Source organism: Pyrgilauda ruficollis, unplaced genomic scaffold (genome assembly GCF_017590135.1).
Source record: "Pyrgilauda ruficollis isolate IOZ18807 unplaced genomic scaffold, ASM1759013v1 scaffold1, whole genome shotgun sequence".
NCBI classification, from domain to species: domain Eukaryota; kingdom Metazoa; phylum Chordata; class Aves; order Passeriformes; family Passeridae; genus Pyrgilauda; species Pyrgilauda ruficollis.
In genome coordinates, this window is record NW_024508100.1 from 7,900,867 (window position 1) to 7,927,926 (window position 27,060).

Sequence of the window (27,060 nt, forward strand, 5' to 3'; positions counted from 1 at the left end):
CTGTGTTGTACATGTTTAAAGGCAGGCATTATGAACCCCATTAATTTTCTCTGGAATGTGCTATTTTTTTATACTCTGGTATAGTGCTATTTTTAAAAATCTCTTGTGAAAATATTCCCTTTCTAAAGGTGTTTTGTTTTTTTTTTTTACTTATCTTAGTTGTTATCACAGGGTGGTGTCTTTTGTTATTTCTGGTAGAAGGTAACAGCCTTAAAACCTGTCAGGTTAGAAGAAATTTGACCAGAGAGTGACTTGAGGCCACTTTCTCTCAGAATTTGTGGGAGGAAGCCAATAGATTATGGCTGCAGGGCTAAACTTCATTTTTCAAGAGCAACATGTGCTGAGGCCCACTTCTAAACTACTTTCTTGGATTTCCTCTGATTTCACATGCAAAAAATGGAGAAGATGGCTGAAGGAAGCTTCATAATGCTGTGTTGGCAGAGAGCACCCACGGGTAGCTTCAACAAAGTTCTTCCCAGAGCAAAAGATGATGATGGCTGAAGTATCAGACCTGCTGCAAAACACAGATTTTTCCTATTTCCCACTAGAAGAGACTTACAGCTGCTACGTGCATGGTGTGGAAAGAACAAGGTGCACTTAGTGTCAATTTTGGTCTAAATTTAGCACAGGAGTACTTAGACTTCTCAGACTGCCACAAGATGTGGTTTCACAACAGGTGATAAAAGAGGAGAGAGGCAAACCCACAGCCATAAAACCTCTGCATGAGGCCAGTGTAGGTGGAGAGCTGGAAGCTGGGGTGCTCACTCCCCCGTGCTCCTGTATGGTATTTGGCATCTCACAGCAGCAGATGGGATGGGGCAGCCGTGAGGAGTCCCAGCCCAGCAGAGGGGCTGTGGCACTGCACGGGCAGAAGCTCTCACCCAGCACAGAGGGCTACAAGGCAGAAATCAGATACACTCCAGATGGGAATTGATGAACCTGCTGCTGAGCATCTGCCTGAAATACTGCTCCCTTGTCTGTCCTACCCAAATACTACTCCCTGGTCTGTGCTACCCAAGTGCTCTGAAAAACACGTTCTCATAGTCTTAGCCTACAAGCAGAGCTGGCAAGATTTACTCAAAGAAGCTGGAGAATGGATGTCTTTAGGCTGCCAGGGGATTTCCTTTAAATAGGGAGATTCATTCCCAGATTCCCCTGAGCAAAGCATGACATCTGGAGCAGCCAAAGCATCTGCTTAGTATCCTTTCATATTAACTCAAGCTAAAAACCAGGTCATAATACTGTCAAAAAATATTAATATTCTGCAGTTGTGTGTTATGTTGCTTTTAGGACAGAAGCATATTTTTTTCTGAAGTATTTTGCATACTATTTACCCTCAGTCAGTGCAGACATGATTCTGGGCTCCCATATGGTTTACACGACTGTAATTTCAATTTTACTTCATCACAGAAAGTCACTGTTTTATTCAACCAAATGAATCAGAACTAGGTCTTGTGTCGCAGCACCTTAGGCAAACAGGAGAGAGTTGGTACCTTGAAATTATAATTTGAATTCAATTTAAGGATGTTAGATTGTTTAATATAACTACTCCTACGAACAGAGAAGTCAGAGAAAATTGGTACTATAATATCTCTGAGAACTAGTTGTTACACCTGAATACAAATTATTTTGCAGCAGTAACCCTGCAATTATGTGGTTATTATTGTAGTAAAGGACAATGAGAATTCTTGCATTTCAATCCTCGTTAGTTTTGTACTTATTGGATGATCTTCAAATATATAAATTTTTGCAATATTTTGTTTGAAAAGAGTGATAGCTCTACACATAACAATATTGAAAAAAAAAAATAGCCAGATGAAGCAGGAGACAGCACGTCTAACAGAAGTCCTGTTTCTACTGTCTCCGCCCTTGCAAAGGAGCCCTCACCCTTTCACACCATACAGGAAAATAAAACAAGCCTACTTTATGAAGGCTTGGTTGATTTTGGTTCACTCTTCTCCACAGCACTCAGGAAACTGGTGAATGTTTCTATATTTCTATAGAAATATCTAATTTTTTACAGGTTTATATAAGTGTGGTTCTTGTGAACCCGCTTTGGGGAATCTGTATTGGTGAAAATAGAGTTGCATGATCCTCAGAGAAAATGTTTAAAGTATGAGTTCCCTCTAAACTTAAATCCTTATTTTGCAGTTGTCAACTGCAACAGGAAAGACCGTGGTGTAACAGGTTTCTTTTTCCCAGATGAGTACGGGCTTCTGACAAATCACCTTGTTTTTCCTTCCATGGGCAAGGGAAAGAATGAAACCCATTTTAAAATGACCTATTATAACATAGCCAAAAGCAAAACATGGTAAATCTGTCACCATTTCAAATGTCTGTCTCTGTGAGTCAGTCTTGCCTTTATTGTTCATTTACAAACCTCATTGCTGGCAACTTTTCCTATTATTGTCCTTCTGGAAGTACCTGGCAGCAGAAAACGTCAAAAAAGGATGCAAGACTGTTAATCTCTATTGCAGGGTGTTTACTGCTCGGGGTCTGCTGTGCTCTAGCATCTTGCAGAGCGTAACACCATGTTCAGTACCACGCTTTCTTAAACTGCCTGCTTCCTTTATGGCTCCTCTGTGGCCTTTTCTGTTTTCTGAGAGCAATAGGATGTTTTAAGACCTGCTCTATTTTTTTTGTTTTATCGCTCTTGGTACAATATCTCTGTCTCTCTCTCTCAATATTTCTTAAATTACTCTGGTTGCCACAGCAACCGTAGGCCTGTGCAGGATATTGCTGCAGGAGGTATCTGGCGTGGCAGAGCCCCTGTGCTGCTCAGCTCGCTCTCGTGCACAGAGCCCAAGGTGATGCTCAGCACCTCAGCTCCTCCACTGGGGCTGGCAGCTGGCACCTGTCCCCCCAGCTGGCTTCAGGAATCAGCTCCCTGCCTTGCCTCTGGCATTTTCAGTTCACAGTCACAACATTTGCTGTCGCAGGAACTCCTAGGCCGTTTGGTACCAAATACTTTGTATCTCAAGTTCTTGTCTTTTCTGACAAGTGGCCACCTGCTTTCAGCGGCTGCCTCTGTACCCAACTCTTCCTAGGGACACCTTAAGAGCAGGAGCCATCTCCTATAAACTGTTGCATATTTTTCAGGGAAAGATACACCACAGCAGTTTTGAGGAGGGTAGGTAGAGTAACCCCAAGCATGCTCTTTTTTTTTCTGAAAAAGCCAGGCTCACTTCAAAGGTGTCCTTTGAGAGCTCAGGTTGCACCCTGTCAGGTGTTTGGGGACAGATACAGGAGGTGAGGTGTGAGCCTGCTAGCACCGTCTCAGCCACAGCTTCTGTGTAAGCCGGCTGCTCTTTTGGTCAAGCCAAGCGACGGGCAAGCTGTGGCAGAATGCGTGTGGCCGCTCATGGAGCAGTTCCCACACTGTGGGCACACGCAGGTGCCCAGATAATGCCCCTGGGATAACACCTGAGGTGTTGTCTGGGCAGACAGACACTGGCACAGACCTGTGTATTGTCTGCTGCACACCCACGGAGGCACAGACAGGGCAGGGATCAGTGGTGCCCAAGCAAGGTGCAGGGCACTACCCTGAAAGGAGCCTTTCTGCCTTCAGTGACCTTGCTTTGCCAAGGTGAAGGAAGCTCTTTGCTTGTGCTTTGGTCTTCATAAATCCAGGAAATTGTTTGTTTGTTTGTTGGTTTGTCTGTGGAAGACCTTTACATTAGTTATGTTTAGCATATTCCAGTTACTAATAATTCCAAGTATATTGAAAGGGGGCAGGTTAGAAATTCTGATGAAACAAGTTTTGTTTGTATATTAAAAATTTGCCAAGTGAATTCAGAAAGAGGGAATCTGAAGCCAAAAATGCTGAACTCTGATCTAAGTAGCTATTCCTCTGTGAGGGTCAACATGATTTGGATACGTCTTTAACTTTTTTTCCTGTACCTAAGTTGCACTCTTGGACCTTAATTTAGTTTTACATGATATTCCACCTCTGTATTGTGATAATAAACAACCACAGATTTCTGCTGCCCTGATTTTAAGGGGTTTTTAAGTACTTTTTTGCCCAAATAGGATATACTCTTATTGACCTCAAAGAGGGTTTCTGCTGAAAACTACTGAATTGAATAAGGACTGTGCCATGAAGGACCATGCTGTTCTGCAAGAAGTATTTCTGGCCTCTCTAAAATTAAAGTCATTGTTCTGCATGGAGGCCAAGAACCAGCAAAATCCTTTGTGTGTTCTTAATGCATGGCTACAGAAGTGCCTCCCAGCACTGAGCTGCCATATACTCAGGAATCATTGAAATCAAGAGCCAGACAGCTGTTTTTTGATCAGTCACCTGATCAAGTATCACTTATATTTCACCTTCAGATGTAGTCCTGTGAGAAGTGGTTTCAATATTTTTAAATAGTATTTTCTCTGACTTTGTGGCTTTGTATTTGTGTTATATGTGGCTTGTGGTTTTATATTGTAGATTTTAAACCTTGTTATAATCACTATTTGCAGGAAAGAAATGTTGTCTGCTCAAGTGTAAACAAACCATTAATCTTCTCTGTTTCAGAAAAATCCTGTTGAATTGAACAAACATTTACTCAGTGATCATAATTATATTGTATGTCAGTTTATACAGTCCCAAAAGGATTTATTCTATGTAAAATGCCTTTAAAATACTGCAATTATTTTAAAGACACAAATAAGCTCAGAGATTTAAGAACAAGATCACTTTGGTGGACTGTCTAAAGACGTAGTCTGCTCCTACCTTTTCGTTTATTTTTTTTTCTAGGACAGATTTCTAAGTTCTGCTAATCTCCATTTGGGATAATTAATTATTATAATAATTATTGCTCAATTAATTTTAGTTAATAGATTATAATAGAAATAATTTAATGAAGAGACAGTTCATACTGGTGCTCAGATATCCTTAAGAAAAAGGTTACAAAATCTATATTCTTTCACCATAATCAAGCCAGAAAAACACAAAGGTATTCCCTATTAGACATTAAGCTGCTAAAAATAAGTTGATTCTTACCTTTCCAAAACTCCCTTTCCCAATAGCCCGCAATATTTGAAAGTGGTCAAAGTTAACTGCAAAATAAAGGAAGAGAAGAAAAGAAAAATAGTTTGTAGTGTGCTAAGTCAGAATCAGAAATCAGATAAGAAAAGAAATTACAGTGTGTCCAACTAGTACCTTTTTACAATGTGGTATTTCATTTTTCCTCTTAAAACACCAAATATACTTAATAGCTAGCAAAGAAGAAGTTTGCTTTAAAATATACTGCATTCATTTTGTTCCTCAATTCATCCTAGATCAATGTCTTCAGTGCCCAGTATCTCCAAAACGAAATATATCTCTGTCCTAACCAAGTAACAAGAAAAAAGTTAGCATTTTGCAGCCCCTAGCAAAAACTGCTCGGCATTTTCCGGAAATATTGAGATGTACTAAAAGGACACTGAATAATTCAAGTAAGTAACACCCTCTACCTACAGATATGTAATAACATATGGTTAGTATTTTTACAGTAGTCACTCTTCAAGATAATTCCCGTACTTTGTTACAGTGATGGAAGATTGTCCCATGATGAGGTAGTATGATCACCAAAGTTTTCCACCATAATGCAATACATAATGCTAATATTGTAAGACTATTTCATAATTTTAGCATAAGTTTGTTTTGAGAGATTGCATTTTAGGTTGGAAGTGGAATGGATTTACTTGCACTTCAGGAAAATCTGACAGCACAGCCTGCTCTAGACACTGAAGTGCTTTGCTGGTAGGGAGAATGAGATTTCATTTCTCAGAAATGCCATTTTTATTGGTGTTACATGAGTTTCAACACAGCATGACCTTCAAATCTTCATTGGTATATCTGGTGGTTTTAAAAAAATTCCACCATCCTGAACAAAACTGATGCAAAGTCACTGAAATACAAACACGACAAAGTGTGATACAGTTTTTATGGTTACTTCTCAGAAAAAATCACACTTAGAGCTAAATTCAGTGAACCAGAGATGACAAGGTTCAGTGCAACATAACAACATTTTTTAAAATTAAAACTTATATTCCTGGCTTTGGCCATGGACCTTCATCTATGCACCTGTCATTGATGTAACAGTAACCAGCAAAATTGTGGAGACAGACCATCACTGGAAAAATCATAGAACCATACAATGGTCTGGGTTGGAAGGGGCCTTAAAGATTATCTCACTCCAACCCTCCTGCCATGGGCAGGGCCACTTTTCCCTAGACCAGCTTCTTAAAGCCCCATCCAACCTGGCCTTGAGCACTCCAGGGATGGGGCAGCCACAGCCTCTCTGGGCAGCCTGGCCCAAGTCCACCCAAAAATATGGTAACAAGAACAAACACAACAAAAATGTGACACATCAAGATGGAGGAGAAAATTCTATAAAACTCATAATATAAATATTTGCCAAAAAAGTTATCCATCTCAAGCTAAGCTTTGCATAGAAAGTTGAAAGTTTGATAGCTATCAAGCCTCTAAAACGGGTTAATATCTTACTTTCTCTGTTGCAATAATACCTCATTTACACTGTTAACACTACAAAGAATTTGTTTATTTATGCTTGCTTATACTGCCTTCAAGGAAACATGGTTGCTCCTTTCATTAGTGCAGCATAGCAACCACCTTCCTGGTAATTCCGGAGACAAATCAAGCCCAGAGCTGACAGAGCTGAGAGCAGCAGACTTTGCTCTGCAGGAAACAAAGGTGGTGAATACAGCAGCTTTAGAATTTGGATACTGAAATAAAAATGCATAACCTTGGAAAGGATTTATAACCTGCTAGGACACTGAAAATTGGGGAAAAAATTTGAGCTGAATCCTGTGAGAGTTGGGGCTGCCCAGATGCGTGAGAAGCAGGATTGTGTGTCAGCAGCCTGCAGCTGGGCTCTCTGCTCAGGGGTTTTACACTGGGGCACTCTCTTGCAGTCCTTGCTGGCCCGTACTGGTCTGATGACCAAGATAATCCGTTTAGCAAAACCCCCTTCCACACAAACTTACATCCACCTAAATCCTGTTCCCACAGTCATCCCTCCAAGCGCATGACTGGGCCGTCTAAGATGACCCTTAATTTAGGTAGGAATTTAACACAGTGTAGAAAATATCCTAGACAACATGTTAATATCATTAATTTCTTTGATATGGAAAATAATCCAAAAGTTCTGCACAGCATGCTGGTGCTTTTTGTGTCACTCTTCTGTTTTCAAACTTTCTTATGTTTCTGCTTATTTTGCTAAAGTTTTGACAAGCACGTTCCTTAAAAAAAGCTTATTTTGAATTTGTTCTTTACCTTGCAGTCATTCAGCTGAGTCCAGTTGCCAAAACAAGTGAGAAATTGTTGAAACAGTCTGTAATTATCTCAATTTCAGTCAAGTCACATTTCAGTAATACTTGACTATGTTATATTCTGAAATCTGACATGTTTTGAAATACATCAGTTTGAAGAATGATTTTGTTTTTGCAAAACTAAGATTAAGCATTTATCTGTAGCTATGTAAAGGATATTTTTTTATTGCCCACATAACTTCTATTTCTCTGCACTTCCCTCTTTCCTGGGTTTATTGCTCTGAATGACTAGAGCAACTTAATTTTTTAATTAGATTATTTGTAAATTGGACTTCCATACAAATGAAATTATTAAATGAGACACTAGAACATGGAGTTCAAGATGGATTACTAGGAAGCTAAATAAGTGGTTAAAAATCATAGCCACAACAATTGATCAGATTTTCTAATTTCTATATTTAACTTGAATAGAAAGTGAGATGTTACATTTTCATATCTTCATTAAGAAAAAAACAATTTTTTTTCTATAGCTAACAGCCTCATGAGCCTTATTTAAATTAAGGTACAATGATTCTAATGCATTTTTTGCAAGAGAAAATAAAGCCAATTTTAAAAGACTGAGGAAATATGTAAACATGCCTGAGCCTGCATCTAAAATGAGCAAGGCTTGCAGCCACTGTGGTTCTCTGGAAAGGATAATTCACTGGAGGGAGACAATTCAGTCTCTTTTGATCGTTCAGACATACTCCCAGCATTTCAGATTCACAAACTCAGGAAGTTCCTCCCTTGGAATATTAGAATAAACAGAATGAAAAGTGGGCCACCTTGCAGCTCAGATTAATACCATATTCACTGAGTAAAACTAAGGTGCTACAAGCAACAGTTCCATTCAGGGCAGAGCAGCACCTCCCTGATAACTGTGAAGGGTTGAGCTAAGTTCACTGCCACCTTGGTACTACGTTAGCCATACACCCCAGGTGTTTTCCTCAGATGCTTTTAATCTCACACTCTCAAAATTTTGGCCTAATTTTATTAATTTCAAATTTTTTCCACATTCTGTATGTGCTTTTTTATCTTTTCTGGTGAAAATTCAGTGCCAAATATCACCACTTACTTCTTGCAAGAATTACAGCTCATCATGACCTCTGTCATTTTCCAATGTTGAAAATATCATCAAGTTCAAACACTGCCATTTCCTCTGTGCAAGGAAGGACATCATGAGTATTAAATTCCTGTCCTCCAAAACATGGCGTGTCTTGTTCTTGTGGTGCCTGGTGTTGTAGCTAATGACATTTTTCTAGTGCAAAGCCCCACTGAGATAATGCTATGGCTGGCAGAAGGACATTTTCTTCAGAATCAGTAATATGACTATTACTCTTTTGAAAATAGCTTTCTTTACTCATGAGAAAATACTTCAATTCTCAAGAGAATACTTTCTTTTACAGAGAAAAAAAAAATATTTTCCAACTCTTCGAGCACTTCTTTCATTTTATTACCACACCATACTTTGTCTTACACATTGTCTCAGAATTTGAGTGTAAGGATATGAACTATTTTCAGAAAACAAAATTTGTTTGTATTGTCTTCAGATAATTTTTCATGCAATAAACCCACTGTTAAACTTATTAACAACACCATGAGAGAGTTTATTTCCAGTTTCTTTCCTATCCCTGAGGATAAAGTATACTTTGGAGAAAATATTCACGTCACAGACTTGTGTTTTTACAACCACACTGCAAAAACACTGGATAGTTTTAGTGGAAATGCCTATTCTTTTTTTAATCAGCACTATATACATAATGATATATGTTAAAACAATGAAGTATATGCATTCACCTCTGCTGCATTATTCACAAATACCATGTTTACTTGAACCAAAAAAACCCAAAGAAGTTACATCAGCAACACACCATTATGTATTATGTGTTTCATTTATGATCTTACAAAGGAATACAAGATTTTTACCCTTTCATTTGCAGTTTTACTGTTCAAAATATTCTCACGCTGTACAATATTTGTTCAAGTGTAAATTACATTTAGCTAAAGAGGCAATATGAATATTGGGTGGATTCTAGGTAGAGCTGACATCTGTTTTCTCACTGCTGCTGAGGAATATTAATTGTATATATATGTGACTAGTCCAAATACACTCAATAACCACTACCTGGAAGAGCTTTGTTTCTCCTAGAGAAAATATCCAATTGAATGTGGCCAAAGCACAGGCATTCACGTGCTTTACAGAATGAAAAATAAAGTAGAGGCCTTTCTGGAAGAACTTGATAAGGTAAATTCAGGCTCTCCCTCCCTGGTTGAGTCCCACTGATTTATTTGGACTGTCTGGGAGTAGCCAAAGCCAGAACATGAGCACTAAGGCATTAGGAGATGTACAGTAAGGCCATATTTTTAACACAATGAGCTTTTCAACACATCAAGATTCATTCTCACTGATCTCAAGAGAAAACAGAAACAAGGAGACATGATGTGGCCATTAGCCAAGAAAATAGATTTTTATTTTATTCTGACCCATGTCTTGCAAGTCCATTTTGGGGTGGTTTAATGCTTCCTGTTTCTGTGAATGAGGAAAACAGAATAACTAAACCAAATTTCCTTCTAGATTGGGCCTGTATGGTTTGACCTGAGACTCACTGGATAGCACTGCTGTTAGGCTTTCAAACTAGTTCTGCAGTTTTCTTTCCATGACTGTCTACTTTTCCGATGCTCCAGCCTTTTCCAGGGAGGGCCACAGGCTGTGCCGACAGAGCCTCAGTAGATCTTAGCAGCTATCAGATCTTGTTGAAATTGTTGCTGTCCTTCCACGCAAAACACATAGGATGAGTAACCAAGTATACACAGTCATATATTTTCAATACTAATAATAAAATCCCCTGCTTGGATGGATATAGATAGGACAAACATGAAGAGAGCCTAAAAATTAAATTAAGGATCATAAAATGGTTTGGACAGTCATAAGGAGTGACATTCCATCATGCTCTCTTCATGGTAAGAGCATTAGTGAAGAAAGATTCTGCTTAAATTAATGAAGAAATGAATTTCTGCTGACAGAATGATAAAGCCAGGCATGAATTGAATGAAGAGTACAAATCTGCATAGCTCCACAGGTTCCTGGGTAAAACAGAACATTGCTACACATTATTTGACTGGGAAACTTACTAGTTAGATAGAGATACATAACCAAAAAGAACTATTAGAGTGGTTATACCTTACTAATGATGAATCATGATGTTTCTGATCATATTTAGGGGCTTTGTATTTAAATTGTACTACAATTCTTCATGATTAGTGAGTGTTTTAGTATCAATATAATCTAATTATGTTAATATGTTTTTATAATTATTCAGACTTTATTTGCAATTAGAAATAATTTAAGATCTTTGTATGCAAAACAAATTTTCTTTAAAATTCAGCTAATTTTGTTTTGAACTGTACAATGCATTTCAGTCTGCTCATGTTTGCATACTTCACTTTCTTCCGTGGAAGTGAAACATTTCTGTACTCTCAAAAGACTTTAATTTCAGAGCTCTTGACTGATCCAAAGTAGCTTTTTCACAACAGTTCATTTCTGTATTTTGCTTCCTTGTGAAAGCACCTGCAGGCTGGGATGTGTGGCTGGGCTCACCTCCCTGTCAGTGTCCCCACAGCACCTGCACAGCCTGTGCCCTGTCCCCGCTGAGCTGGTGGCCCTCCCGTGCTGGGCTGTGGGAGCAGTGAGCAGGCACGGGTCTGCACCCACAGAAGGGACACAAGGATCAGACTCCAATGCCTTTGAAGAAGTGTCGCATCACAGAAACGTAGTCCAGCTTTGAACCGGGCCAGAAGGAAATCTGGAAAGGTAAACTTGAATTCCATTCAAACTTTCAAAACTAGATTTGTTTTCCCAGCATAAGGCTTAATTTTTATCTGGGAAAGTAATAGCATTTGAATTTGGCAACAAGTTCAATTATCCGTTGAAATTGTTTTCAGAGGAAAAGTCTGTTTCAAAAGAAAAAAGAAAACAGGGTGACCGACTTCTTGTTATCCTCCATCTATGTCACATTTCAAACCAGACATAGGGGAAGCAACCTTTTCCCTTATTAAAATGGGGAGAAAATCTCAGTATCAGGGTGTTGGAAAACCAGCAATGTAATTTTATTTATACCTGTCTTATTTATATATTCTATAAATAAATAGCTGATACCATAGATAAAAGAGTGGGCTAAAGAACATCTGCTGTGATGCATTACAGAAATTCTGATTTCCTCATGTCAATCCTCCTACAAGGCAGTACTTCACATGCAATTTAGCTACACATTTGATGAAATTCACAGAATATTTAGACCATGCATGGCTTGTTCATCCAAAGCAGTGCCAGCATCATGGGGTTCTACACTGCAATTAGTGAAATTCACCTCACATCACATCGTTAAAATGAGTGGGGTTTTCCCTAAATGGCTGGATAATTTTCTGAATGTGTTAGTTAAAATGAATGCTGGAAAGAACTAAAACAGCCTACCATTTTTTCAAAATGCTATAAAAACAGACTAGAAGAATTTGGTGAATCAGCTAATAATTTACACTGTTACAGAACAGACATGTGTTGCCACAATGAGAAGTAAAATTGAAATTCTAAAGAAAATTAGCATTTGAAAGTAATCAAGTTGCTAAGTAAAAAAGATCTAAGGACTGATTCTCAAAACTCTTCCTTTTTAATTCTGTAAAAGAACATGACTGTATTTCTAATGCTGTTCTGTAAAAGCTGAAAAAAAGAAAAAAAGATAAGATGAGATTTTGCATTCACAAGGAAACTGTGACTCCTTGGTAAACAAGAATCTGTTTGAGCCCAGGATCAAATGAAAATTTCTTTCCAGAGCTGCTTATTAAATAAGCCAATAAGCCAAATTAAAATGATACTGCCATTAAATACATCTATTCTGAAAAATGTATTAGGTGGCTGCCTGAAGTCTGTAAAACAAAGTTTTCTCCTTGGACGAGTAGAACAGACTGCAAATTGTTACAGCTTTTCTCTGAAGGAAGTTTAAACTGAAACTCCTGAGCGCCATCCCACAATATCCAGACCTTTCCTGGGAAATTGGCGGTCTATCACCAAACAAAAAAATCAAAAAAAGACATCTGATGCTTTCAGGGATGTGGGTGTCAGCTTCTGTGAGCCACTGGGAGGGGTTTGTCTGCTAGCCACTGAAGTCAGGACAGAGTCTTACAGCTGTAAACTGCAGTAGGATTTTGTGGTATTCACATCCTCTGAATTGAGAGAGAAGATTCTCTCTCCCAGGATTTTTCCTGGGGAAGGCAGCACAGAGGGAGAAGAGAAAACAATTCTTATCTCTCCTCGCTGCTCCTGTTGTTTGGCACATGTGGATTGTGTTAAGGAGATTGTTTACTGAAGCTGAGGGCTGTTTGGGTTGATTGCCAGGTGGGTCAAAGCTGTGTCGTGGCTGTTGCCAGACAGTCACGGGGTTTTCTTTAGTATCTCTTCAGTATAGTTATAGTACAGTATTAGTGTAATATAATGTAGCTTAATAAAGCATTTCTTCAGCCTTCTGAAAGGTTGAAGGTTGCTGTTATTGTTATCCTGTGGAAAAACAAGTTTCTTGTCCTGTGGAAGGTGTGGGGATGTTTAGCTGCTGCTTTGCTCCACGAGAATTTTAGCACCGATAGGATGAAATTAGCTATTCTTTCTGAAGGATTGGGCACAGATAGGTGTTTGCTGGCAAAGATTAGTTGTACTGATCAGAAGAGCTCTTGTGACTGCATCTCTCTCCCACAGTATTTCTTGGGAGTATTAGATTAAAAAATAAAGTTAATTTTTTTATCTTTATGCCTCTTTAAGACTAGTCTAAATTTTTACCGTGACAATTCCTCATTGCAGATTTTAGTGTGCTGCCTCCATCTTCAGACAGGTTACTCTCTTTCAGAGGTGTACAGCAGTACTCTCAGGTCGCTGGGGGGAAAAATAGAGTAAATGAAAAGCCAATTCTTGCCTGTGGTGGTTTGTGTGAGCAAATCCAGGAGGAGGTGAGAGAAAAAACCATTCTTATAAATAAATAATCTCAGTCTGAAGAATACAAAGCAATATGAAAGTTCTGTTCCTATGAGTAAGGATGTGACTCCAGCTCCAATGAAAGCAAACAGAAAGTTACCTAGTTTTAGAGTTTTTCTCATCTTTTTGCTTAGTGTCTTGTTTCCATTTTTTGGTTTTTTTTTTTAATTTGAGAAGGAAGAGAAAGAACTACAAAATCAAAAGGTCTTCACTGATCTCATCTGAAATGAAAAATTTTTGAGTATTGATTCATGATGGTTTCTGCTTCACTATTATTGCTGTCTGTGTCCATTTAGAGTGAGTGCATTTCTGATATTTTTTTTTTCTGAAATGAGAACATTTGAAGAAATTCTCCTTTTCTATTTGCTTTTGGCTTTTCACAGGAAAGATTTCTATTTTCATACAGCCTAATAATGAAAGGAAGTAGAAAATATTTATATTTCTCACCATCAGAAACATATGCTTTGGGCCCTACACCACACCAAAGATCTCTCACAGTCCACCTCACCAACTCTATTTTAGCCCTTTATGAACCTTTTCATGTGATACTATGATGAGAGCACATGATCATCCAGGAAAAGACTTGTTCTTTGAAAAACTGACAAGAAAATGGGGCAGAGAGACACCATGTCTGGCACGCTGCAGCAGCAGGAACAGAGGAGAGCACAAGCACATCCCCTTTGGTGGCAGTTTGGGTGTTCAGACCAGACTGAGCTGATTGTGACACCCTATGGCACACCTGTGATGCTGCTTTGGTTACAAGTCTGGTTGCAAAGGCAGTGAAATGACAGGGTCACCTCCACAGGGAAGTTGCAATGCTTATTAGTACAGAATTTGTGTATTTTACTTTAACAGGAATTGCTTTGTGTCAAAGTAGAGATCAAAACTCTGATCCCTGCCTGGTTAATATACCCGGACACAAATATTTGCATCCTCCCTCACACATAAGTGAGCACAGGCAATAAAAACAAATTTAAAACTATCTATTGAGCATGTCTTTTGACTTTTGATGGCAACTCCAGTAAGGTAACCAATTAATTTCCTGAAAATAAGTAATAATAGTAGTAAACATCCTATATCAGAAAAATTTAAGCTAATATAAAGTTCAATTGCTATTATTTGAAGGCAAAGTTGATCATTAAATTTAATGAATTTTTAATTGTTTCTTATTAATAAACAACAACAAAAAGGAGGTCAAATATTGCTGTCAGAGCTTGGCAGAAGATAGAAGGAACATGAAAGATGTGTTATCATGGCAAAAAGTCATCTGGACAATCTAGTAGGAATCAAGCCCAAATTCATAGCATGTCCTCATTGGCAGTGCAGTACAAAACAGGAAAGAATGACTGTCTGTGTAACGTCACCATTGATGATGTCAGCTGCAAAAAATTAGCACAGACAATGATATGTTTTAGTTGTCCTTTTCTTTGGGATAATGCAAGATCTTCAGAAGTCCTGATGATGACTAATGGTACAGGCAATTACCAAGGTGAAGCTTCCTTGACAAATATTTAAGATTTAAAACAGCAACAGCTGAGATGGCTTAAAGGAAAAAGAGACAAAATACAACAGTAGCAAGAATGAAAGGAGGATAACACTGCAAAAAGTCAATTAAATTTATAATAATTCCTGTCCCAGGATATCATCAATTGGAAAGCAAGTTCAGAAAGGGGTAGAACTAGCACATCGTGAAGGCACAAAGTGGGAAAGACTCAGACTGTGACTAAGCAGAGAGATCTGTGCAGAGCTGACCCTTTGCAGAGCAAGCACAAATAACACTCTTTTAATACTACTTCCATGCCCGTGGAGGTGGAGGGTCACTGATCTGATCAGTCTGACAATGTGATACCATGGACTGAGAATGAAAATTCGAATGTTTGTGATAGGCTGTCAGCCCAGAGGATCTTGATTGTGTGGGTCAGTTTAGTGTAATCCTTCAGCAGCATAGTTTTAAAGCAGACCTTTTCAACATCTCTTTATCTTCTGTTATGATGTCTGGTTAAACATCCATCAACTGAGCTAAAAAAGCCCCCAAACAATTGGACTCCAAATACGTAGGCTTTTACTATTAGATTTAACAGAAAAGCAAAAGGAATTTGGAGTGCCAAACCTATGACTCTTTTTCAACAAAGAGCAAATAGCACTAGATTGTCGTGAAAAGACTGTAGCAGCTGATCAGGGATTTTACACATTGGTGCATAACTCAGTGCTATGAAAAATGTCATGAGAGGTCAGATGTTCCTCCGGATGGACTGAAATATGGTAGCAATCCTCATCTTTGCTAAATAACTGATATTGATGTCTGGAAATGACACAATCCTGGTTAACACCATCCTGTAGTCAGAAAGGATTTGCTAGTAGTTGAAAGCAGCACAGAGCATGGTAGGTATGTTCACTTGTGCACAGGATTCAGTGTGACTGGTCACATGGAGCTGGCCACGTGAAAATGGCCACACCATTCTATGATTCCATGAAAGAACATGATTCTCTCTCTATTTAGACTCCACTCAAGCTAAGTGACATGAATAACTGGAATTATTAGGTTTGATGCATGGCTAACAGTGAAACTGTGTTAAGTCCATAGCCCTCACCTCACTGTCACACAGAAATGATCAGGATTTACTCAGGCAGTGTCAAATCTCCAGTATAACCAGAGGTTAGTTTATCATAACAGAGATATTTTGGCTGCTTCTATGTTCTGTTAGCATATAGCATTCAGGTAACCTATTTTCCAGTAGAAAGGTTTCTTTTCATTGACTCATTTGGCTCAGTGGAAAGTAATTGGAACTTCTCATCCATGTATCCTGTTATAACCAGCAATTTACAAAATTTTGCTATTACAAACCCACACATCAGTGAATTATTGTTTAGAGCAGTGAATTATTTTTAAGCTCAGTGAAAGTGTCAATTAAAGATCCCTTTTTGTTGCCATCAAAACAGTTCTGTTTTGTGACAGGAGAGAGATTTAGTTCAGAAATGCTATTAACTTAGTAGCACTGGAAACATCAGAAGTCATCAAGGAACAGCTGGATTGATGTGCTGGCCCTTACCACAGCCAGTGAATAGCAGGGAAGCCTCTGTGAGTCTCCATGCTTTTTATAGCTCTTTCAAAAGACACTGACACTGAAACTAAGGAGAAAAGTTTCAGGACCTGCTCCAACATAAAATGTAAGACCTCTGTTAAGTGATAAAATGTGGCACCCTTTTGTTGAGAAAAGAGAGATTCTGATTGACCATGTTGTTCTCTTATGGATGAGCTGACAAAAACAATCTCTGAAATCATTGCAAGGAGAAACAGGGTGACAGGTATAAGCAGCAGAAAAGATACTCCTTGAGAAAATGCATTGCTACAATATAGAAAATCTAAATTTCACTTTACTGTAATAGACTTCCCTGTGAGATCAGGATGCACATAATGGACTATGAAGCATCTTTTTCAGCTGGAAAGTGGGAATATTCAACTCCCTCAGAGTTTCTATGAAAATAACCTCATTAATAACTGAACTGGAAGGCTCTCTAAGGGAAGTTGCTATGGGAATAAAATGTCAAATATCAGTGTACCAAACTGTTTTCTCCTGCGATAAAATTTATCAGAGTGATCCCCAGGTGAAGGAAAATTCTTTAAATTAAGTTAACAACAAAATCCTCAGTGAGACATCCATCAATCTTATGCATGCAAAGGTCTCTGTAATTCCAAACACGCCAGAGGAGGCGAATAAACCTCCTTGCTCTCAGCTCCTCGGGGCAGTGGCTCTGAAGGCATTGTTCTTGCGAATCAAAATGAGTCTTGGTGCTGTGTTAATGGGAGGCTGGGGACCCCTGTGAAGAAGATTTTACTCAAACACCTAGAGACATGAGTATGAGTTGTTCTCTTTTTCTTATTAATTCAGAACCCACAGACATGAGGAGTCTCTCTCCAGAAATGAATATTGAAGAATTATCTCTTCTATTTTTAACCACAACTACAAATTAACTACTTGGGATGGGTAAGGACACTAAAGATCAGAATTATTCCCATTTCAATTGGGATTGCCCCCCATTAGTGATTTTAAACCAAACCATCACCGTGGGCTGCAAATAAATGATACCTGTTCTAACTAGCAGCAGAAGTATGCCTGGAGTGCCCCTGCCTGCTCCAGCCTCCAGAGGCACATCCCAGGCACAGCCTGGGCCTGGCTGGGGGATCCAGCTGCAGGCAGCGGGGTTGCACAGCACCAGCTGTGGGTAGAATGGAGATTGTGAACAGGAAAAGCTGCTCCTCATCATGGAAAAATACAGTATTTAATTAAATACACAGCACACCTAGTGAGCACATTTAAGGAGGGCCAGATTTCCAGTAGAGGAGAATTAAAGAAAATTTCAAGTATTCCATTACTGCCTGACCACAAAGTAGCACCTCAGAGTCCAGCAGACACTAGATATCTCTTAAACTGGCCAGATTTCTATTGACTGTTTAAATAAAAGATACAACATACTTTTAAGAGGGCTGACCTCCTCCATTAATTCTATCTGTTAGCCTACCCATAGTTATCCATCCTCTGCAGTTAAATGACTTTCACTATGTACTTCAGTGCTCAAGTTGCATTTTATTCATAGGTCTTGCAAGTGTTTTAAGCTAAGTTATATCTCTTAGAAAAATAATGAAATCCATTTTAGAGATGGAACCTCAAATCCCAGCCTCTGAGGCTGCAAAGGCACTGACCTGAACTCATCTTGACAGTTCTGATTTTTAGAGTTATCTGGAGCCAGGAAGAGGCTTCTTTTTGATTCTAGCTAGGGTTCATAATATTTCTTTGTGTGAATCATCTACTTGCATAAGAATCACTTTACCTTCTCTGCCATTTTGGAGGAAAGAAAGTCCCACAAATGGGTTTGTTTTTTTACCTACATGCTCCAGACTAAGCTATTGTTGATCAAACGTGATCAATTTTTTTCAACTTCAGATGAAGTGATATCCTGACCTGTTAATTATCATTAACACCTTTGTATACATATTTTTTTTTGTGGTTGTTTCTATTCAGGGTGGTATAGAAAGGATAGGGGGAAAAACTGATTATAACAGCTATATTTAATTCATAAAAACTTCCATAATTTCAGTGCAAGGCATATTTCTTCATCTCAGTGTTTACAGATAAATATTTAATGATGGAATGGGTAATTTTTCTATGGAGACTGAAAAAAATGGGCTGACTGCTGTACATAAAATGACCATCTAAGTGTAGAAGTTATTTTACTTGGTGCTGATGATTTATTCTCTCATCATTGTGCTTCTTATCTCTGGGAAATCCTTGTACACTTATTTACAAGTTATTTATAAGCACGCTTATTTACACTCCACAAGCAATTACACCAAAGCTGATAGGACTGTTCACTGCAGAAAACAGTAAATATTAATAAAGAAAGCAGGCACTTTATCTTATCTACCCACTGCTAAGATTAGGAATTGTCCTTGCTTCAGCTGGAATAGAGTTAATTTTCTTCTTTGTATCTATTATAGTGTTGTTTATTATTATTATTATCATCATTATTATAATTTACTTTATTTTAATTGTATTCTTATCTCAACCCCCTCGTTTTACCTTATTCTGATTCTCCTCTCTATCCAGCTGGGAAGGGGGGCAGCGCGGGCAAGGAGGTGTGTGGTATTTTGTTGCCATCTGAGATTAAAACCACAACTGAAGTGAAATATTAAAGACTTCAAGAAAAGCAAACATGGATGCACTTATAAAACAAACCAAATCCCCTTCAGGTCAGCTGGTGCAGAAGTGACTGAGGAGAGGAGGAGGACTTCAGAGCAGCCGCAATTCCCAGGTTATGGCTGGGAGTTGGCATTAACAGCAGAAGGTCAGTAGACTCTAAGCTACAACTTAGGTTTGCCTCATATCATCACGTAACAGGAAAAAATAAAAATATTCACTTGGCAAGCAGGGTGGGGAGCTGATAGATATTAATGTAAAGAGCACAAGTTCTAATTTTAACCACAGAAGTTATTAGATGCAAAGCACAAACAAATAGTGAGCTGCAGAGGATAAAATTGCTCAATGTAGCAGAAGGCTTCTTAGTGCCTAAAACATTCAGTGGCACTAAATGTGCTATACCAGTTCTGTATAATCACAGAAACAGAACCTCAAATAAGTTTAATTATAGATGTTAGATGAAAATAATGAATACTGGTGACTCAGTTCTAGAGTTGCCTACTGCATACACTGGGTTTGTTTTTTTATGAGACTAAAGCATATAAAAAAAATCTGTGTATATATAGAGAAAAAGAGGGAGAGAGAGAGAGAGAGTCCCTAAAATATATGTGTATTTATATTATATTTTCTTAACTAGAATAAAATGGCAAATCGTATATCATAGCTTCTTCTGGCTATATATGAAAATAATATTAAACAATTTTGGCATCTTCAGAGTACATAATGAAAAGCTTATGACATAGCAAAAAAAATATTGTGGCTTTTTTTTTTTTTTTTATTTACAGGTTGTGAAAAGGACTGGAAATCATATCATTAAAGACTCGAAGAAACATGTTGTATACAACAGTTGCCAGCAATCTTTCTTGGGTGATCTGCTGGGGTGTATTCTTCTTTTCCAAATTGGAATTTGGTGCTTCAGGAAGATCTTTACAATATCCAGGACATCCTGTCATTCAAAAATTCAGGATATCATTAATCCACATATGTCTGTGGATCACAAGATGCATATGAACTACCTAGCAGAGGAAAGTTAGATGGCTGAGAGCAGCCCGCAGTTACTCTCAAGTATTTGTATGCCCAGAGAAGCATTTAAAATTCTCTGCATCTCACAAGTGAGAAACCTGAATGCCACAATCTTTTCTCTGTAATGGATGGCTACAACAGTGAAAGAGCCACCTTCTGTTAAGGCATTTTAAAATCCATGACTGTGCTTCATCCTGCACTGCTGAGACAGACTGATGGCTCCTGGCTTGGGAGCATCAAGGACCTGAAGTCAAGGCAGCACTCAGCCTGAGTGCTTGAAACCACTGAAAACGTGGTGTCTCTTCACTGCCACACACTACTCAATCTTTTCTACACAGCAGAAACCTCTCCTCACTCTCAGAAAAGCCTTATGAAAGCCATTCAGAGAGCAGACGTTATTCCAGCAACAGCTGGAGTTTGGAATTTGCCTCCACTTGGATGTCCTGCCTCCCACAGCCTCAGCCAACACCTGTGAACCTGATGCCCAGTCCTTTTCCCAAACTAAAATTTTTTTTTAAAGGGAAAAAAAGGTCAAGATATACTGGGTGATTGTAATTTTTTTTTCTTTTTTTTTTTTTTGCTATTTTGAAGCCACCCAGGCGACTTTACTCTAGCTGCTCTCTTCCCGTTACCAACAGAGAGCTCACTAAATCCAAAAAAACAAAAGAAAAATGAATGCCCTGCTGAACGTTTTGATTGACAGCAAATGTTAACTACACTATGACTCCTTTCCAGCAAAATCGTACAGCACTTAGTGCTGACAATTTTCTTCAATAGAGATCAATAAATCCTTCCAGAAAGCCCTTCAATACTGAGATTTTATGGAGAATTTCACACTGAAAATATACTTCTCTTTCTAAAGTACTTTTCATCTGCTACTATTATTTGCACCATAAAGATAACTCTAGTTTAATAACTTGGCTTAAAAACTTGAGCAAAAGATCTCAAAGGCATGTCACTGGGCAGGAAAAGATGTGGCAATGCAGTTACTGAAAAATCACATGAAAAGGCTGGGCAGAGAAGAATTTCATGAATCTGCATAAAACTTCTGGCTAATCTGTTCCTCATGCTATGTCCAAACCAATCTCAAAAAAAGCTAACTTGGTTTTACAGCAATTCCCCACACATAAGATTGTATTTCTGTAGTTTTCACATGTTAAAAGAGTCAAATATGATCTGGGTTTAATAGTGACTTTTCTTACTTCTCAAAATGATCTTTTGATGATCTGGGCTTAAAAGAATGACTTTTCTTATTTCTCAAAATGATCTTTTGATGATCTCTTGTTGTTTGACTTCAAGCTCTGTGTAGCAGTTCACAGACCTTAAGATGTGGTATTGCCCCAAAAGCTTTTGCAGGCTTTATAGCTTGGAAAAAGACTTATCTAAACCTTATCCCAAAAGGCACAAAATCAGTCTTCCTAACACAATGTGAAAGCAGTCCAGGGGGAAGTGGAAGATCGTTTCAGAAAGGTGTGAAGGACACTCAGGAGGCGGACAGTATCCCAAAAGGCACAAAATCAGTCTTCCTAACACAATGTGAAAGCATCCAGGGGGAAGTGGAAGATTGTTTCAGAAAGGTGTGAAGGACACCGATTTTGTGATTATATTGCGTCTTTGTTTTAACAAGTAGCTAAGAACAGTTCTCATTGCTCATCAAGGGAGGTGGAACAATCTCAAAAGGAAATAATAATTACTGGAAGGATTAACTCAGTTTGCATTTTTATATCTTAAATAAGGAACAGAACGTGTTCCCTTATCGCAGCTAAAATAGGAAAAAGAAGGAAAGCATTTTTTGTCCACTGCAGCAGGTTGCCATGTAGTATATTTATCTTACTAAATACAACAGTCCTTCTTACACAGAACAGTGTTAACAATAGGAGGATGAAATCACTGCTCTATTTTATTCAGGATCATACCAAGCAAAAAAAATGACAGGGCAGAAAAGAACATCAGGCATAGAACTTATCTAAATGTTTTTAAATTTCAGTGAATTAGAATTTATATTTATTTATTGAAGAAAAGGGAAAAAAGAAAGAAGATGAGAAAGAAAGTGGGAAAGCACTGATTTAATTAATATTTTGAGTCAGGTAAGATAAATTTCGTGAACCAAGCAAAAAAAATGACAGGGCAGAAAAGAACATCAGGCATAGAACTTATCTAAATGTTTTTAAATTTCAGTGAATTAGAATTGATATTTATTTCTTGAAGAAAAGGAAAAAAAGAAAGAAAATGAGAAAGAAAGTGGGAATAAACACAAAACCAATAAAATATTACGAGATAGAAGTTAAAAGCACTGATTTAATTAATCTTTTGAGTCAGGTAGGATAGATTTTATGAATATACCTAAACCAGTTTGTTTTTTTTTCAAAATAAACAAAAATAGAAAAAGTTTAATGAAGTATAAAGCAGAAATTTTCGTATGTTGTGATATTATAAAGAAAATATTTATGGGAATATAAAATTTGGGAAATAAATTTCAGATTCATCAACCACATTCAGTTATCATTAGAGCCCCAAAAACCTGTTTAAATAAGCTGCCACCAACCCTGGTGAAGCTTTCTAAGAAGCATCCTTCAATTTAAAAGGAAAATATCTCTGTCTTAATTACAGGATGAATGAAACTTAGGTGTCTACATTGCACCTAATACCCATATCAGAAAATACAATACAACATTTCTAAGAACAAAAGCATTACAGTGTTTGATACTTTTGTGCCAAGACCTGTGACAGCAATCATAGAAAAAGGGTGTAGGAGAAAACCTGATTATAAAGAATTTTCCATTAGTTGTAGCAGAAATAAATTGTATGCAAAACTGGAAGAAGAACCTTGATGTACTGACTAGCAGTAGAATAAATTGAAACCATAAATCTACAATATTTTTTATGTTGGAAAAGGCATTTAAGATCTTTAAGCCCAACCATAAACCTAACAGTGCCACGTCTACCACTAAACCATCTCCATAAGGCCCCAGTCTCCTGTAAGCTTTCCTTGCCAGGTTGGAAAATACAGAAAGCTGATAGTCTTTAGGAGAGAGGTGGTGAACTAAGAAGACTTTTACAAACACCTTTTTGCAGAGTTCAAATTTCCAGTGATTAAAACCAGACCTGTCCAGTGACCTCACAAATCCTAACCTTTCCATTCAGACTGTTTAATTTCCTAATTAAAATACACACATTGAGGAGAGTCAAAGTGGGAATTAAGGAGTTAAAGATGAGGTCAAATTGAGCATGTGAGAGACAGCTGCATGTAAATAAGTCTTCTAATTATTGGAGTGGAAAATAACTTATTTAGGAATGAAAGGAAGGAAGGCCTCATTTCTGTGATACAAAAGTACAACCCTACTCATAGCCTTGTTGATGGATATTTGAGGTGAATGCTGACTGCCTAAGGGAATAGACCAATGTATAACATTCAGGTTTTCTTGAGGACAAGCTGAATACGTGTCACATGCGGTGCTTTCATTCTATTTGCCAGATTTTACTAAGTGAGGTATCTGAAAGGGAAAGCCTGGTAGTACTCACCAGTGAACAGATGCCTTCTTCCTTTCCTCTTTCCTCCAGAAATGTGTGTTTTATAAAGGTACAGTACTACAGTGTAGTATATAAATAGTATATATTGGCCTAACTATAAAACTGTACTGTATATGTGTAATGTAAAATTTAAACAGTATCATGTTAATTTCTAAGGCTCTAAAATTAAATACAAGGATGTTCCATCAAATACTGTATTAAGAGAATCAGTTCTAAGTCCTGATGAATACATTTATGGTCAACATCCTCTTGTACTGAGAAGGTGGAGGCATCTTGGGCCCCACCAGTGCACATCTGCAGATACAGTGTGGTTTGAACATAAATTTCTGATGAAGAAAATAGTTTCCTGGGATCAAGTGCAGCCAAATAAAAAACAGTGTTATTCTTCAAAACATTTAATTCATTAGACACTGGATCCTAGAAAGTAAACTACCTTTATTCTTATTTAACAATAGGAGAAAAAAAACAAGACATTTGCCTGTTCTTTTTTTCTAAGACCCTGTATTTGCTATTCATGCTGGATTTTGATTGAGTTCAAGGTAACTCAGAGTAAGATTTAGTTAAGAAAATAATTTTTATTGATCTCTTCAGTTTTTTGTGTTTATATAATAATAGTCTTTTACTTTTTCCTGTTGCAGGGAAGCTTACACAGTGTTCAAAAGTACAACAGCAAATTAGGCAACAGCTCAGCACAGACCTACATTAGTCAGTAAGTAATGTCATTCAAGGTAATCAATTTAAATAGCTCAGGAAAGTAAGTGGAACTGTGCTCAAGAGAGATCACACCCCCTGATGAGAACACTGCTTACTACTGCTGCTCTTCCCCCTCCAAAAAGTTCAGGTTTTTTCTGCTGAGTTTGGTGGGTGTCCTGTACCTCTTGTTCCTTCCCCTCACATGTTTTACCCTAATAGGATGCTGTGGAGCTCATCTACCAGACTGAACTGGAAGTTTTCCTTTTTTAATTGAATATTGTCTAAGAATTTTTACTTTTTATTGATTGATCTCAGTAGCAACCTTTTCCACACCTTTCCCATCAGGTCAGCATTAGCTCACTCTGGCTAAGTCAAAATGTTGTGAAACTGCTATAATAACTTGACATCCTTTCCTCTATCCCACCCTTCATTGCTTAGTCACAGGTATCACTGCCCACCAGGTTTTGCTTCAGGATGGTTTCACCTTCTGCCTCCTCAAGCTTGCTCTTTTAATGATAAATGTAGAACAGAGTGAGTCTTGTGCTTGGCCAACAAAACCCTGCCTTTGGTTTTATGCCCACATTCAGAAAATACTGTACAAAGACAGTTCTGGTGAGACAGTTCTCTGAGGATCTATGGACAAGACCATAATTCCTTACTATGTTTATTTCCCAAAGATTTTCTTGGCCATTTTCTAATTCAGCCAGGTACAACATTTGATTCCAGGCTGAACTTCATCCATTGGACAGTATGGCACCCAAGGTTCACAAAAAGCTCCCTAGTAGCTACTGCTGGCCTTGTAACCCACATCCACACATCCACATTAGGGAACTCTTTCCCTCTGATGCCAAGTGCTGTCCAGGACTCAGTGTGTGTCACGCTGCAGCCAGGTGGGGTGAGGTAGATCTGTTCCCCCTTGTTCTATGGGAAGCTGTCAGACCTTTTGAACTCTACTGGAAGTGAAGCCAATATTGAGCAGTAGAGTCAGTTTAATATCTCTGTACATTTGAAAACCATTTGTCCTGGGATAAAACCGTACATTTACTTCTCAGATTGCCACCCCTTCCACCATTCAGCTTTTCCAGTCCTTCAGAACCCAGCTCTCTGAAAGTCTGCTCTTTGGCACAGAAAACAACAGCAGAAAGCTGAAGGAGCAAAGCCTTTTCACTTCAAGCAACAGCTGTGGACAGGGATGGGAGACAATGTCTGAATTTGTGATGGAGGGATTGTAAAAGCAATGCTGTTGAAATTGAGAAAATAATCTTTTTTTTTTTCTGAATTTATTTCACAATCAATTTTTTCCTTGATCTTGAATAGGAGTCTCTAAGCTTACCTCGCTCAATGCTTGGATAACTTTGAATTATTTACACTTACTTATTCACAAAAAGCCTATGTTGATATCCACATAATACATGTTGCAACAAGGGTAAAATGTTACCTCTCCTGAGCCAATCCTCAATAACAAGCCAACAAGAAATTCCTTCACACTCTTAGAGTTAGGTGCCATGCCAACCACTTCTGCAAATTTTGGAAGTCTACAAAAGCAGCAGCAATGACTTCCATGATGCCTTTGTTTAAGATGGAGGTCCTGACAAGGATGTTTCCGTTGAAGGACTAAATCTTGGAATTGTAGCAAATATTGTTAGGAAGGATCTTGAAAATTTATCTGGACCATTTCTAAGATATTGCTGGCAGAGATTTTGTTGAATCTGGATGATGTAAAGTTAACTACAATTGACAAATACTTTAGCTGTTCCTGGAAAGGATCTTTCTTCTAATCCTGACAGTGTGAGGTAAATCTGATATTGCACAACCTTTTTAGGATATTTAAATGGAACAGAGATGCAGCTCATTTGAGATAGCAAGAAGCTAAGATGAAAGTGCCAGATTCATCTTCTTTAGAGTTCCCTGTAAAAAAGGGAAAACTGATATAGTATTAAGCTTCACCTCCAATTATCATTTAGTGTCTGAAGAGGTCCACATTATTTGTGTGTGTTGTACCAAAGCCCGAGCCAGGAAGAGAAGGGCTGGTGGTGATTGCAATGTCACGATATTCTTTCTGAACATCCTTGGACACAGACCATGTCAACTGTCAACAACAGTTTGGCATTTGGTACCTCTGTGGCTACCTGAAATTACCATATTGCTCTGTGCTCTCCGTTCTGTCTATATTCTCCCACTGTCTCATATTGTGCTGTAAGTGTAAGCTCAACACTGATCTATTTTGCTCTGTGATTGTAGGGACACTGGTATCAGGGTTTCTGAAGTGTTTTGCACTACACATAATGGAGACTTCCTGTCTAAAGTTCAATAAATGCAAAATAAAATTCAACATGGTCATAAAACAAAGTATTAAAAAATCCAGTGGTCTGAATCTAATCTATCTAAAATATTGATATTCAGCATAAAATAATGCCTTTGACAGCTGTGGTTTTCAACAGAGCTGCCTTTGAGCACTGTTTAAATCAGATTTTGGTATTCTTATCCAATTCAGTTCTAAAGGGAACTAGAATATTCATCTTTGCAAGGAAAAAAAAATAAAATGCAATGTAACACACCAGAGAAGTTTCATGAACAAACTAAAAATCCAGCAGAAACATTGATCCCACACGCTGTTTGCTGCTCTCTCTAACAGAAGGTATTTAGGTTCCAACCCTTTATTAGACTGTTCTTTAGGGCTGTATCTCATGAAACAAGCAGTTTGAAAAGAGTGTGTTATTATCCTCGTGATCCGAGCAGCTCTGTGACTGCATCAGGCATTGTCCATTACAGCTGTGAGGCAGCAGGATGATGAGCACCATC

General features: G+C 38.1%; 1 protein-coding gene across 1 annotated transcript in view; it reads right to left on the reverse strand.

The window, feature by feature from the left end:
• STK32B (serine/threonine kinase 32B) overlaps positions 1-27,060 on the reverse strand; it is a 155,299-nt gene that overhangs the window by 122,125 nt on the left and 6,114 nt on the right. The window contains exon 2 of the mRNA XM_041490309.1: positions 4,988-5,043. Within this exon, the coding sequence (XP_041346243.1) occupies positions 4,988-5,043 (56 nt within the window). The remainder of the gene's footprint in view (positions 1-4,987; positions 5,044-27,060) is intronic.